This window comes from Uloborus diversus, chromosome 1 (genome assembly GCF_026930045.1).
Source record: "Uloborus diversus isolate 005 chromosome 1, Udiv.v.3.1, whole genome shotgun sequence".
Taxonomy (NCBI): Eukaryota; Metazoa; Arthropoda; class Arachnida; order Araneae; family Uloboridae; genus Uloborus; species Uloborus diversus.
In genome coordinates this window covers 248213336-248227926 of record NC_072731.1, presented here as the reverse complement: position 1 = coordinate 248227926, position 14591 = coordinate 248213336, and the positions used below count along the sequence as shown (strand labels likewise).

General features: G+C 31.2%; 1 protein-coding gene across 1 annotated transcript in view; it reads left to right on the top strand.

Moving 5' to 3' along the window:
• The window catches only part of LOC129219786 (deoxynucleoside triphosphate triphosphohydrolase SAMHD1-like), a 38587-nt gene extending 32257 nt beyond the window's left edge, over positions 1–6330 (top strand). The window contains exons 10-11 of the mRNA XM_054854089.1: positions 5751–5879; positions 6073–6330. Coding sequence (XP_054710064.1) covers positions 5751–5879; positions 6073–6330 — 387 coding nt within the window. The remainder of the gene's footprint in view (positions 1–5750; positions 5880–6072) is intronic.
• Positions 6331–14591: the final 8261 nt, after the last annotated feature.

Genomic DNA, 14591 nt, shown 5'->3' with positions numbered 1-14591 from the left:
TTGTTTATAATGTGATGGTTTTTGTTTTCTGCAATTTAGCTTGTTTACGATTGAAAACTAACATGAATATTTTTCTAAAAACTTCTAGCTGCGTAAAAAAAACGAAGTTTCACAACGTTTGAATTAAGCTTATATATTAAGACTATATATATATATATATATATATATATATATATATATATAAGGTTACGTACCCTTTTTTACATTTTATTTATTTTTTGTTGTCAAAATTAAGTTTTTAAAAACGTATGGTGTAAAAAGGCATTTGAAGGCCTTAAAAATTAATCGCGCTAGCTCATAACAAAGCTGCCGAGACATTACATATTATGTGAGTATGTAGTGTGGTTCCTCACACAATTTTTTAGACCAATTTTCTGATCATTTTGAAGATACTAGTGAAGTGTATGGAATAAAGTTAAAAGAGTGCCGGTATTAAGATAAGAGTATTATCCAGGACAGGACAGTATAAAAAGACATTTCTGATCTTTTCAAAGAGACTATTAGACAAAAAGTTACTCAAAACAGTCGAAAATTGGAAACTTTCTAAATGGAACAAAAAAAAAAAAAAAAAAAAAAAAAAAACCTTGATTTATTAAAAATAACTATTGAATATTATTCTTTTGTCAATTGTTTGAGGTATTTCAGAGAAGTTAGTCATCAAATGTTTTTAATTTAAGCCAGTTTAAGTCTAGTTAAAGATATTAAAGTTAAAAAAAAGTCACTTATATCGTATAAATAAACCTAATGGACAGAAATTAAAGTCATGTTTGAATTTGTTCTCAATACATAAATATATGAACGATCAGTTCAATAAAATGTTGCGTCAAAACCCTTGTCTCATTATTTAGGAGATATACTTTCTAATTTAGAAGAAAAACGAATTATCCTTATGCTTTCAAATACGATCCATATTATGTCCCCTTTTTTGTTGAACTAACAGGTTTTAAGTTGCAACTAGGCAGGAAACTACATTCCACAGATTCTCTTTTGTACTAGCTTTGATGAGCAGGTAGGCTGTCGCTCAGTGTCACGCGTCCCTAATGAAGCAGAAGGAACTCCCCACCCACTGCGGATTACGAGGGGGGTAAAATTCGTTTGAGAAAAGACTGACTCTTTATGGGTTCACCTGGTATTTCGGTGGTGACACGAATCAGAAATTCTAGAAAAAAATGGCCGCCGCTTGGAAGGTTAATTATCTCGTCATAAACCTCTAAAAAAATGAGTTTTAGACATATTTGAAGAAACGCATTTTGGATTCCATACTAAAATAATGAAATGTTGAAATTTCACCTTTTTTTGGGTGTTTTATTTTCAGCGGAAGCCAAATAAGCTGGTACAATACAGCTAACGTGCAATAGATTATAAAATTGCAAAAAGAAGCAGATATTGTGCTTAACATTTCCATGGCTGTATTGATTGAGTAATGTATCCAATATTTTTTGCGAGATTCTTTTGTGCCTATATGTGTAAATTTTTGTTTACATTTGATGAAACCAGCAGGGCCAGATTTGGAAGTATGGAGGCCCTAATCAGGGTTCGAAAAGATCATCATATTTTTGAAAATATCCGATACTTTGATATATATCCAAATATTTTGATTATGTATATATCCGATCCTTTGAAAGTTAGGATATTTTGTAAAAATTTTATTGTGGGGGGCCCCTTTGTTGTGGAGGCTTCGGGGCTAAGCCCCGCCTGCCCTCTCTTAAATCTGGCCCTGGAAAACAGACAGCTTTTAAGTAATAAATTAATAGCAAAATTGATGAAATATTGTCACGTAGATTGAGTACACACTACACTGTAGAGGTGAAAGCTGGTTTATTCTAAACAAGCGAGCTATCAGGCTACAAGGTCGCAACTACCAACTCTCAGCTTGAGAGAAGGTTTATATACAGAAACGTAAGAACATTCAAGAACAATGCAAATTAAGGCTATTTACATGTATTTACATATTTCTACAAACTTAGAGAAAGGAAAGAAAGTAAAAGAGGAATGAAGGAGAAAGCACACCTGAGGCCTGAACCCACAATCTTCAGATTCCCAGTCCAGTGCTCTAGCCCTTTCGCCAACTGGGTGCTCGCTTACTGATCGATTTATGATAATATGATGCAGAAAACATTTGCCTCTAATATTATATTGAAATTTGGCATTTGCTCTAAACTAGTTCCTTTTTTCTTTATAAGTTCCTTTAAATCCATTTTTTCAAATCTGGTCTTTTTTTTTTCTTTTTTATTTAAAGTTTTAGTTCCATTTTGAATTTTCTCCATAACCTCTCTTATCCATTTGTATTTTTTTTCTAACAGAAGAATATCAGGGTGGCGACAGATTAGGGAAATCAGGGAGATCAGGGAAAAGTCAGGGAACTTTATTAATCAGGGAAAAGTCAGGGAATTTTGAAAAAATAACAAAAAATCAGGGAAAATTTATTTTATGAAGAAAAAAAATTTTTTTTTTTGCTTTACAAAATTAAGTACTCTAATTCCCTACGCATTTTCCGCCAATTATCTGTTCAAAAAAAAAAAAGTAAAATTAATGACGTGTGATTATACACTGCCGCATTATTTGTGCATCTTTTTTCCTCAACGTCAAAGTATTGAATCTTACTTATTAACCACAGGATGGACTTCCTAAGATTGGTTCTGTGTCTGTTAGGTTTATTTTCCCTAGCTTGAAATTTCCTTTTACGCTTTCAATGCTACGTAAAATAAACAACCATACATGCAAAGAGGAAGCCTTCATTAATGCATTAGCTTCTTTGCCTTTATTCCATTGTCTTGAAGTAATTAGCGTACTGTAATCGCGATCTCAAGAAAAAATCTTTGGTTTTTCAATTAATACTATAAAAACTTAAAAGTTATCACTTTGCATTTTCAATTTAATTGTTAAAATTGAACTTTGAATTAAAAAAACTTTGTTTTTTACCATCATACTATTTGTTGTCACCGCAGAATATAAAGGTTTTCTTTTCTTCAGACTTAAGTGATTCTTTAATTTTATAACCAAGTTGTATTCTTTTATATGTTTTGAAATTAACTAATTGCTTTTTTTTCTTGCATTTCAAAGTTGTTTGTTACAAAAGCAATCTAAGATTTTTTTCGTTACATACTGAAATAAATTTAAATAGAGTTAACTTGTGTACTTAAGTCAATATTTTTTTTTTGTTACTATTTTTAAATTTTGCTGTAAGCTTTCAATAATGAAGTCAATGACTTTACGATTGCTTGGACTAAAGTTCTTGAAGTCATTACCGGCTTGTCATTGTAACCAAAACCTTACTATATATGTATTAATGTGACCTAATAAAGGCATTTAGTAAATTGTTTTAAGATTTATGTTATGATGCTATATTATAAGAATTCAATTTTTTTTTTTTTTTTTTTTTTTTTTTTTTTTTTTTTTTTTTTTTTTGCCATTAGCAATTTTTGTTGAAAGAGTTTTGAGATCACAAAGTTATAAAATTGTAACAGTCTGTAAGCAAATTTGCTGATAATCCACAAAATAGGTAAAAAAAACATTACAAAGTGCATGTGATAGCTTTTAAAACTTAATAACATTTACATACATTTAAAATTTTGCAGCAAACGATAATGGTGTATGCGAAAAATGTATGTGAATGCTAAAGAAAGGATTATTTGGTACTGCAAAGAGATTACACACATACACGAGCAAATTGTTCAAACAGATTAACTGAAAAAGGATCAAGCTAGGTTGTGCCATAAGTCTGGCCATTTGTTTACATAAGTAGGTGGTGTAGATCTAAATTTCAATAAATAACGCAGATCTAAAGTAGTAAGTTGTGCACAATTGAAAATCAGATTTCGACTAGTAGTGTAGATTTCAAAATCAGTTATTAGTGTGGATCTAAAAATAAGCTTTTGGTGACTTTGGAAGATTTGATGTCATTGCAAGGGAAGGGGAATAAATAAATATGAATGTCTAAGAAAAGATATTTCAATTGTTTAGTTAAAATGGGTTGGTTCATTTATCTACATTCAGTTCGCCGAATTTTTTTTTCTTTGGAAGTGTGAAAGGCCGCGCCGCTGATAATCAGGAGTTTACTGCAACTGCTATATCTGGGACTTTTTATTACTAATAAGGGGCCATTCATTAATTATGTAAGGGTCTCAAGGGGGAGGTGAGTTGGAAAAATCTCTACATACCCTGATTTGAGGGGGGGTCAGACCCAATCTTATGTAATGTTTTCCAAGTCGATATTTTACATCAGAAATCGCGCGGACAAATGGTTTGGCAGAGATAATATTGCATTTGCTTCTGGAAGATAAAAAACTTTTTAGATGAGCTGTTTTTTGCTTGTTTTTCTAAGAATGAATTGTGTAAAATATAAGAAAGGAATCGCACTGTGTATAGAATGTCTTATTTTTATTTAGTATCTCATCAAAAACAAAAAAATACTTGTCGAAGAAACATTCAGTCTGGATTTGTTTTAGTAAATATTTCTTTCCACTTAAAGGTTTTTAAAAATATTAATAATGGGGAATTTTTTTTTTACAATTCCAGTGATGTAAAATTCGTTATTTTATTATTTTGAAAAACAAGATGAAATCTTACGTAGGGGGGGGGGGCTGAAAAATCTTACTTACCCTTACATGAGAAAGGGGGATCAAATATTGCCAAAATCATCCTTACGTAATTAATGAATGACCCCTAATGATGTTGAGAGATTCCGTGCTGTTGTGCCGTGGTCTGAGTGTTGTTGTAACCACGAACCTTTCTACCACATCTGTGGAGGTCATCTTCAGTGTTTACATGGTCAAAGCTTCCAGGGAAGCGACTTCCTAGCAACTGATGCAGATTTCGAAGTGTAATGCGATGATGACCGCCGCAGATGCAGTTAAAACGTTTGGGGTAACAACACTGAAACCCCGGCACAACAGCCCGGAATCTCTCAACATCATTGACGCCGGCCGTGAAAGCCTTAGTTCTTACATTTTTACTTATAATGTTTTTCATGTAGTTCTGTAAAATACCTCCCGCCAGGGCCAGATTTGGAAGTGTGGAGGTCCCGGGGCAACGAAGGAGTGGGGGCCTCCAATCAGGGTTCGAAAAGATCATCATATTTTCGAAAATATCCGATACTTTGATCTATATCCCAATATTTTGATATATTTGTATATATCCGATATTTTCGATCAGCACTTTAATAGTAAATAATACATCCTGAAATTACTACTATTTATTTTTTTATATTATTATTATTTATAGGGGAGAAAAAAACGTAACATTTGCTAATCCGTGAAAGTTAGGATATTTTGTAAAATTTTTATTGTGGGGGCCCTTTGTTGTGGAGGCCCCGGGGCAGTAGCCCCGCCTGCCCTCCCCTAAATCTGGCCTTGCCTCCTGCGGTCCAAACAGGCAGAAGTCCAACCTCTTCGGAGGCAATGGCACCCCCTTTCTGATGAATAGTGCAGCCATCGGGCACCAGAATTAGCAGATCTTGTTATCAAGACTTTTGGAGACATCTAAACCTTTCTCACTCTGCATGTCATCAGACACAACAACAACAACATGTAGTTCTGTCAACATTTCAATGAATTCTGCTTAACAACCACATCTTTAAACTTGGTAAAAGTTTACATTATTAAAAGTTTTTAGGTACCTCTAATGCATTAATAAAATGCCATTTACTCATTTTTGAAATGAAATGCATGATTCAACTCTTTTTAATCTAAAGAATTTAATTTATTCTATTTGATATTATTCAGTGTATCTGTTTTATATTCTTGTTTTAGAATGAAATTTTGATTGGTTTGAACAAGTTTTTGCCAGTGGCCAATAAAGTCGTAGCAATTTCTAAAACGAATGATAAATCTGATGAAAAAACATTTAAGCCAGTGACAATAGATGACATTTATGTCCATGTAAGTATAACACTCATGTTTTCTTACATATAATTTTGTTGTTTTTTACATTCTCTAATCGTAAATACGTTTCTCAAAACTTTTGCTATGAAAATTCGCATTTTCATTGAAAATATGTATGTGAATATTTTTTCATAACATAGATGCAATTTTTATGCCATATTATTTTTCTTTTTTCAAAATTTCATTTCAGGTATTATCAATAAATTGGGGTAAAGGACCTCTTAATCCTGTTGATTTTGTGCATTTTTATTCAAAATGTCCTGCGATGAATGATAGCCCATTGAAAGATGTGAAGGAAGTTCCCGTAATGTTGCCTAAATCTTTTGAAGAAGTACAAGTTCATGTGATGTGTTTTCGTAGTGATTTATATGCTGCAGAAGTTACAAAAAAGTGCTTTGAAATGTTCTGGCAGCAACCAGTCAATTCAAATACTTATGAGCTTGAATAGAACGATCTGCCATCATAAATCTAAAAAGCCTTAACTCCAAATTTTATTGTTATTTATTTTTGCAGTTTCTCTGATTTGTCATTCTAAAATACTACTACAGAAATTAAAATTATCTACAGGCGTGCCTTGTATAACACGGTTAATTTGTTCCGTGTAGTATCGAAACCGTGTTATACGAGACTTTTTTAACAATAACAATTTTACTTATTTTTAAAACTAATTATGTATGTGCATGAGAAAAATCAGGTTAAGATTTATTGTGTTATATTAAAACCGTGTTCGGTGTTATATCGAAACCGTGTTATACTAGACGTAAATCAAGAGATGTGTACCGTAATATATCGAAACCAAGTTTCATATAAACAAAGTAAAACTTCTTAGAGTTATCAACCATTAGCAGAATGTATTGAGAAAAAAATGAAATTCCATCTTTTATAAATCTAACATTCGAGATATATTAAAACCTTGTAGTATTAAATTCGAGTTTCATATTATGTAATATCGAAACCGTGTTGCAGAAGTACCGTGTTGTACGTGGTAGACCTGTACATAAAATTATTTCCATTTAATGTATAGAAGAGTTTTAAGTGACAGTTTTTATGTTAGCAATATATATATATATATATATATATATATATATATATATATATATATATATATATATATATATATATATATATATATATATATATATATATATATATATAAATTTATTTATTTATTATTAGTTATTATTATTATTTAAATTTTTCATGAAGATTTTGTGTTTGGAGATAGGGCTTTCTTTTTTATAAGGGCAGAATAGATATATTTATTTATGAAAAAGATTATAATATTTGGGTGTGTGCGTCCTTATTTATTGTAAATTCATATGTGTATTTTTTGTTGATTTATTACAATTAGTTCCAAATTTTGGTTTTAAAAGTTTATTTTGTTTTGTACCTTTGAAGTAAGTTTTAATGCTTTTGTTTTGTTGAAAATTATTTCTTTAGTTATTGCATTTGTTGCGCATTTGATACATATTTATGTTCTTATACGTTGTTAAAATACTATACTTGCTTTGTTAATACTTAGTAATATTTTTTGGTAATATATAAAATCCTTATAGCAAATATTTGATGATGAATAATTGAGCATTATTTTTGAACAGTAGCCAAAATAAATAGAAGTGTATTAAAAAATATATTAGTACAGTAAACTCTTGATTATCCGCTAGCGACTTCTCTGCAGTGCTTCACACTTTCAAAAAAAAAAAAAAAAAAAAAAATTTGAATTTTGTCCTCTTGAATTCAATTTATGTTTTTCCCAATCACGAGTGTGTGTGTGTGTGTGTATGTACTGTCCGACCACGGATTGTATGGAATTTTCAAACGTCCAGATAAGACGAATCTATCTGAATGAGGGGGGAAAGTAAAAATTTGATGCCGGTATTCCGCTCATTTGAAAGAGACTCTTTCTGTAAAAACTGGCGTTGCTGAAAAATAATAGATTTGTGCATTTCTGGCTGTAAAACGGATGTTTGTCTTTCCATACAATCCGTGGTCAGACAGTAGGCGTGTGTGTTTATGTGTGTGTGTGGGGAGTATGTGTGTTTGTTTGTAGGGGGGTATGTTATGTATATATGTGTGTAGGCATGTGTGTTTGTGTCTATGTGCAGGTATGAGTGTGTGGGTAGTTGTGTGTATTTGTTTGAATGTGTATGTGTTTGTGTGTGTAGGTGTATGTGTTTGTGTGTACGTACGTGTATGTATGCGTGTAAGTGTAGGATACTGGGGCAACCTGGAGACGGTTTTTGCTAGAGGAGCAGCATCGTAAGGCTACCAGCCGACGGTGGTGCGGCAGAGGGTGTTGGTGAGAAAATAAAATCATAGGAATTCAAAACAGTCAAATGAAAGCAAAAAGCAATCATGATTGCTCAAAATAATAAAATAACGAATCTTACATCATTCGAATCGAAATTAAATTCACTATTAATAAATTTAACATTTTGTGTTATAAAAATATTCACTAAAAAATTGGAATCTAGGCTGAATGATTTTTCGACAGTTTTTTTGTATATAATACAATACTAATTAAAAATTATAAAATAATAGTTTAAAAAACTAAAAAAACACGCTTTCGTAGCAAAATGAACTAAAAAGTGAAAAATAATCTTTGGAAGATAGTAGTTGAACATCACTTAATTTTAATATAATACAAAAAAGCGTGGGGTGCTGTCTATTTACATTTTTGCTTGGACAACAAATGGAAGAAATTCAAGACAACTGATAAGAAGCCCCCCACGCTTTTTTATATTACATTAAAATTAAGTGATTGGTCAACTGCTATCATCCAAAGATTATTTTTCAATTTTTAGTTCATTTTGCTACGAAAGCGTGTTTTTTTAGTTTTTTAAACTATTATTTTATTTTTCTGTTTTTTAGTTTAACTTGTTTTACGAAAAAATATTCATTTCAACATTGTTCAAAATCTTTTATGTTCATAAAATTTGCCCAAAAAAGCTAATCCATCTCAATCATCGATGTATGTGTACGGAAATCATATCTTCATAACTTTGAAAATTTGAGATGCATTTGAATAAAAGTTTTGTTCAACAATGGTCTGATCAGCAAGGAATTTCCAATTGAAGGCTCACCTAAATTTCGGCATGAAATTAGTTAAAAACAATTATATTTCATGTTCTAATTACCTTGGAACATTGGAACAAATTTTGTCTGATGCAGAAAAGTTAAAGGTTTTTGTAGATTTTTTAAATAATTTTTGCGAAATTTTTTTAATGTATTTTTTAAAATTTTTCCATTTTCAGATTTTTGGACTTATGCCAAAATATTGGTTGAAATTGGAGGAAACTAACAATTAAAACAGTTAATTAATTAATTTGAATGTAGAATATTGCATTGTCATCGGGTCTGAGGTCGCGTGCCAAATTTCAAAAGAATTCGATCGAAGGAAGTGGGCGAAATTTGAGCTGCAAAATTCCGTTACAAGATACATACATACATACATACAGGTGAAGCTAATAAAAGAGTGTTAATAAAATTTGCCATACATAGTGCGATTCTTTTACTACACAGTGAAATTCTGTTACAACGAATACCAATACAACAAACTTTCCGTTTTAACGAAATACATTTTCACTCCCTATATAATTGCCATTGCATTATTTGAATTACATTACAACAAAATTCCCGTTACAATGAATAAAATTTGCGGTCCATTGAAGTTTGTTGTAATGGGATTTCACTGTATTTTACTCGATTCATTCTTTACAAATAAAAAAACTGCTCACCCTAATACGTGTATTACCTTCCAGACGTAAATGAAATATGATTCCTGTGTCAAACCACTTGATTACACTCTTTCCAATGTAAAATATCGACTTGGAAAGTATTACTTAAGAATGGGTTTGACACCCCTCCCCCGAAGTAAGGGTATGTAGAGATTTTTCCAACCCCCTCCCCCTCTGGACCCTTACATAAGTAATGAATGGCCCCTTACATGCAAAATGAGTGATCAAGCCAGTTGTGTTCTAACAAAAACCGTCCCCCTTTTTGGTATAATCTACCTTAATGTGTATTAGTTCATCTGTTTGCAGTATTTGCGGGCTGTGTGCAATCCGTTGCAATAATAAACAACCCTTGTTTAATTGTATACAAGTGCGCCCATTCAGGGGGGAAAGGGAGTTCAAGCCCCCCCCCCCCTTTGAAATGAGAATTTCCTTGCTTTTAATGCTTTTTTCATTGCAAAAATGTATAAAAATTTCTTTTCCACCCATTAATGAATAAGTTATTAAAAATATCAAATTTTAATATTTCTAATCTGTACTAAAATTGGTTTCCATAGGGAAAATATTCTGCTAAACCTTGGGGAAAATTTTTGAGCCCCCCCCTTAAAATTTTGCATATGGGTGCCCTTGACTGTATACATACATTTTTTATATGCACCGTTATCGTTTTCAGCTGTAGTTTAAATGCATGCAAGTGTTATTGATTTTTTAAAGCTTTGTAGTAGTATCGTTTTTTATCTATTCTGTATTTGCTTATATGCAGTTACCATTTCAGCAAACACAACCTTCTTCTAAACATATTGTTAAAACAATTCTAATTTGAAACTAGGTAAGAATAAGTTGCTTACCCATCTAGGCTCGTTTGCTGGTGTTCTTCGCAGTAAAATAACTAAATTCTGTGAGTGTTGAATTACATGGACGAACAGAAATACTCCTATCTAGACAGCACATTTATTTTAATGACCACACACACATAACTATGTACACCTTTCTACAAAAATATTTCAAAACATACACATATATTTACAAAACATATACATATACACTTCGTCCGACGCTCACAGTTCGGTTTTGTTTATAGTTCGCTAAGTCTCTGGTTACGAGAGTTCTTTTTTGGTAGGAGCTAGTTGAGCGCCCTCTACACACAGTGGCAATAACCCTGCTACCCTATTCCGCGAGTAATCAAGAGTTTACTGTATTTTGAAAACAATGTCAAAAAAGAGCTTGTTCATAGACGATTCTTTTTTCAATACAAGAATTGTTTTTAATCTTCATGAATTCTTTTTAGTTTTATTTATTTTTATTTATTTTCTTTTTCAAATCAATTATTGTTATTGATTTGTTATTTACATTCTTGAGGTTATGAAAGAAAACCAACTGAAGGAGTATTGTAAAACAGATTCTAGATTTGTGCTATACCCCTTGATGTTCTTGAATTAAATGGATATTTTAAATGTGGAATGATTAAATTCTTTCTTGGATCTGCATTTAATATTGATGCTAAGATATAAAAGATTTTCTTGCAATAAAAGTTTGTGATAATAATTTACCCAAACGTTTCTTTCATGGATAATAACATCTTGATTGAAATTCATGAATTTAAATACGTCTGTATCAAATGGTTTCAATTATGTAAGCCTGTGATTTTAAAAATATGTTTAATTAGTATTTTTTGAGATCTGATGCTGTTTCCTGAAATAACTGCGGTAGATCCTCATTTTATACAAGGATTACGTTCTACGAAATGCCATATAAATTAAGACTAAATGATGGTGTTAAAATAGGGGTTAGGTTCTACAGATAAAATTATATTTCATTTTAGTGACAGAGAAATAGATAAATGTATAAGAAACTTAATGTGTAGTTATTTCGGCACTTATGCACAGCGTGTATTAAGAAAACATAAAAAATGATCTGATAGCGATAGTCTGTTATGTTATGGGACTCTGTTGGCAGTCATTAATTATTTTTCTCTGTAGTTCTTTGTAGGGCATTAAGGCATTCATGATTTCTCCCGTCCTTTCCATGGCAAGAGCTTCCTTCACTAACGATTCAGAAAAATCATTTGCCATATTCAAGGAATGTCTCAGTGGTCAAGGAATTTTCAGTGTGAAAATTTTTGGTTATGTCATTGATGTCTGTGTCTTCATTCCCTTTATCACATCTAAAAGCTTTTCTTCGATGAGCTCTGAATTGCCAGCAAAATAAACTTAACTTCTGGAAAGAGAATTCTGGAACCAATTATAGAAAATGTCTCCAGTGATCCAAGCTTACTTATTAGCATGCCAAAATGCAGTTCATTCTTTGTTATCAGCAATCAGAGGAGCTTAAAATTTGAAGGAGGAATCATTTTTTGTTTGCTATTGCACTTCTGCACATAACAAAAACTCATACATCTTTATTTTTACCAACTAGTGGTACCCACACGACTTTGCCCATAGAAGAAAATTAAAAGGTCTTTTGGGTTCGCCTGTATATTTACAAATAATGTATGATGAATGTCTTGCCAGTTGGCTTGCCCATGTGACGGTTCCACGTTATAATAACTTGGTAGTTTACTGGTCCATCTTATGACAATTTTGCTCAGGGAAATGTTCTTAAAATTGGAATAGAAAAAGAAAAAAATCGAATTTTCAAAAAATCGCTTTGAGGTGCACACCCTCATGCTACAAACTAACATTGTGCCAAATTTCAAGAAAAGTAGCCAAACGGTCTAGGGGCTATGCGCGTTACAGAGATCCAGACAGAGAGACTTTCAGCTTTATTATTTGTAAAGATAATAAAGCTCAAAGTTTCTCTCTGTCAGGATGTCTGTATGTCTGGATCTCTGTGACGCGCATCGCGCCTAGACGGTCGGCCGTTTTTCATGAAATTTGGCGCAGAATTAGTTAGTAGTATGGGAGTGTGCACCTCGAAGCAATTTTTCGAAAATTCGATTTTCTTCTTTTTCTATTCCAATTTTAAGAACATTTTCCCGAGCAAAATTGTCATAAGATGGACGAGTAAATTACTAAGTTATTATAATGTGTAACCGTAACATGGGCAAGCCAATTGGCGAGATATTCATCATACATTTTTTGTAAATATACAGGCGAACCAAAACACCTTTTAGTTTTCTACTATGGGCAAAGCTGTACGGGTACCACTAGTGTAAAATAAAAGGCGTCAAATGGTAAACTGTGATTAACCAAATCTGTAAAATGAGGGTCTATTGTAGTTTGTCATTGTAAAAATCACATTAGTTGGTTTCAAAACAAAATGACTGCTATTTGCAATTAAAGTTGGCTAATTAATATAAACTGACCTTTAATGACCTAACGAAAATTGTCAATTCTGAAATCTACTAAATAGAAATAAGAGTTCCTCAAATAATGTTTTTTCCTGCAATAGCATTGCTTCTAATTTCTAGTTTACTTTTTAAGCCTTTTTTTTTTTTTTCAAATATTTCTTTCATGATACCTGTGCAAGAAACATAAGAATTTTTGATTCTATGTAACTGTTAATTCAAATGCAAAATTATTTAGAAATTAAATTTTTCAGTTTAAATGGAGGATTCTGTATGATTTTTTTTACTTTCAATTTTAATATAACTTACTTTTCTGCTGTAGTTAACTTTCTTAATTTATTGAGAATTCTTCCTTTCTCACATGGAACAACAGTCAAACTAAGTAAAAATTGGATTAGTTGGAAGGTATTAAATTTTAAGCAATTTTTCTTGTAGTTCTGGTATTTTCTAGTAATCATAAGATTTTTTTTTTCCTATACAGACATGTGAGATAGTTAGGAATCACTTAAATGTCAATCTTTCAAGCGTATAATAATTCTTAAATATATTGTTCTTGGTATAATTTATTAAGAACATTTATACTTGTAACTTCATTATTGAATGCTCATTTTAATCATGCTAACACCTTTTCGAAATCACAGTTTGTTTGAAGTTGGAATGTGCCTTTGCTAAGGTCTATAAAGCATTTGGATTGGTATGTACAGTTTGCTTATTTAATGTTTGTGATTACGCTGGGATGTTTGCAATTTGTCTTTCTATACTGTCCTTTAATGTTATATATGTTAGTCAAGATCAAAATTTATTTATTTATTTATTATTTTTTTAACCATGTAATATTTTATTTGTTTTAGCATTTAGCAAACAGCTCCTTTTTCTGCTTTTACTTATTGAGATTTTTTTCTTTCTTTCTCATTTTATTTGTGTTTCAGAAGTCAAGTTATGTTCCCAAAACCAAATACTCAATATTTATTTCTTAAGAATGCATGTTGAAAAATTGGTGGCTTGTGAAGCGCACAAAGAAACACCAAAGCAATATTGCAAATCTATTTCTGTTATTGAAAGAAACTTTTTAACAACTAAAGGTTTTTGCACAATTTTAGTATGGCAAAAACATAAGATAAATGTATAAAAAACAATTATTTAGAAGCAGGAGTTATTGTAAGTTATTTATTATTTAATTAGGCTTCTCAAAGTGGATTAGATTTTTAAAGAAAAACTCCCTTATATATATATATATATATATATATATATATATATATATATATATATATATATATATATATATATATATATATATATATATAAAATTTATGAATTTACAAGCCAATCATCAGATTATAATATATATGTACCTCAGGGTCAGACTAATTTAAGTCCAAAAATGGCAATTTTCAGGTTATTACTGCATTGTATTCAGGGATGTTGTGATGGAAGGTCATGAGAGGTCTGTATGACCTCCCATAAAATTCCTTATTTGGCAAATTTTGTCCACACTACGGCAAATAAAAGAATATCAATGTTGCAATATTAGAAAATAATGTTACAACATTGAGATTCTTTTTTTTTAATTTTTGAAAATAGTTTTTAAATTATGCCTAGTGTTCCTTCTCATTAGATGTTATGTATGATATGCGTGAATGCTCATATTTTATCATTCGATAAAATGGGAACTTCACTCGGAAAATTAAG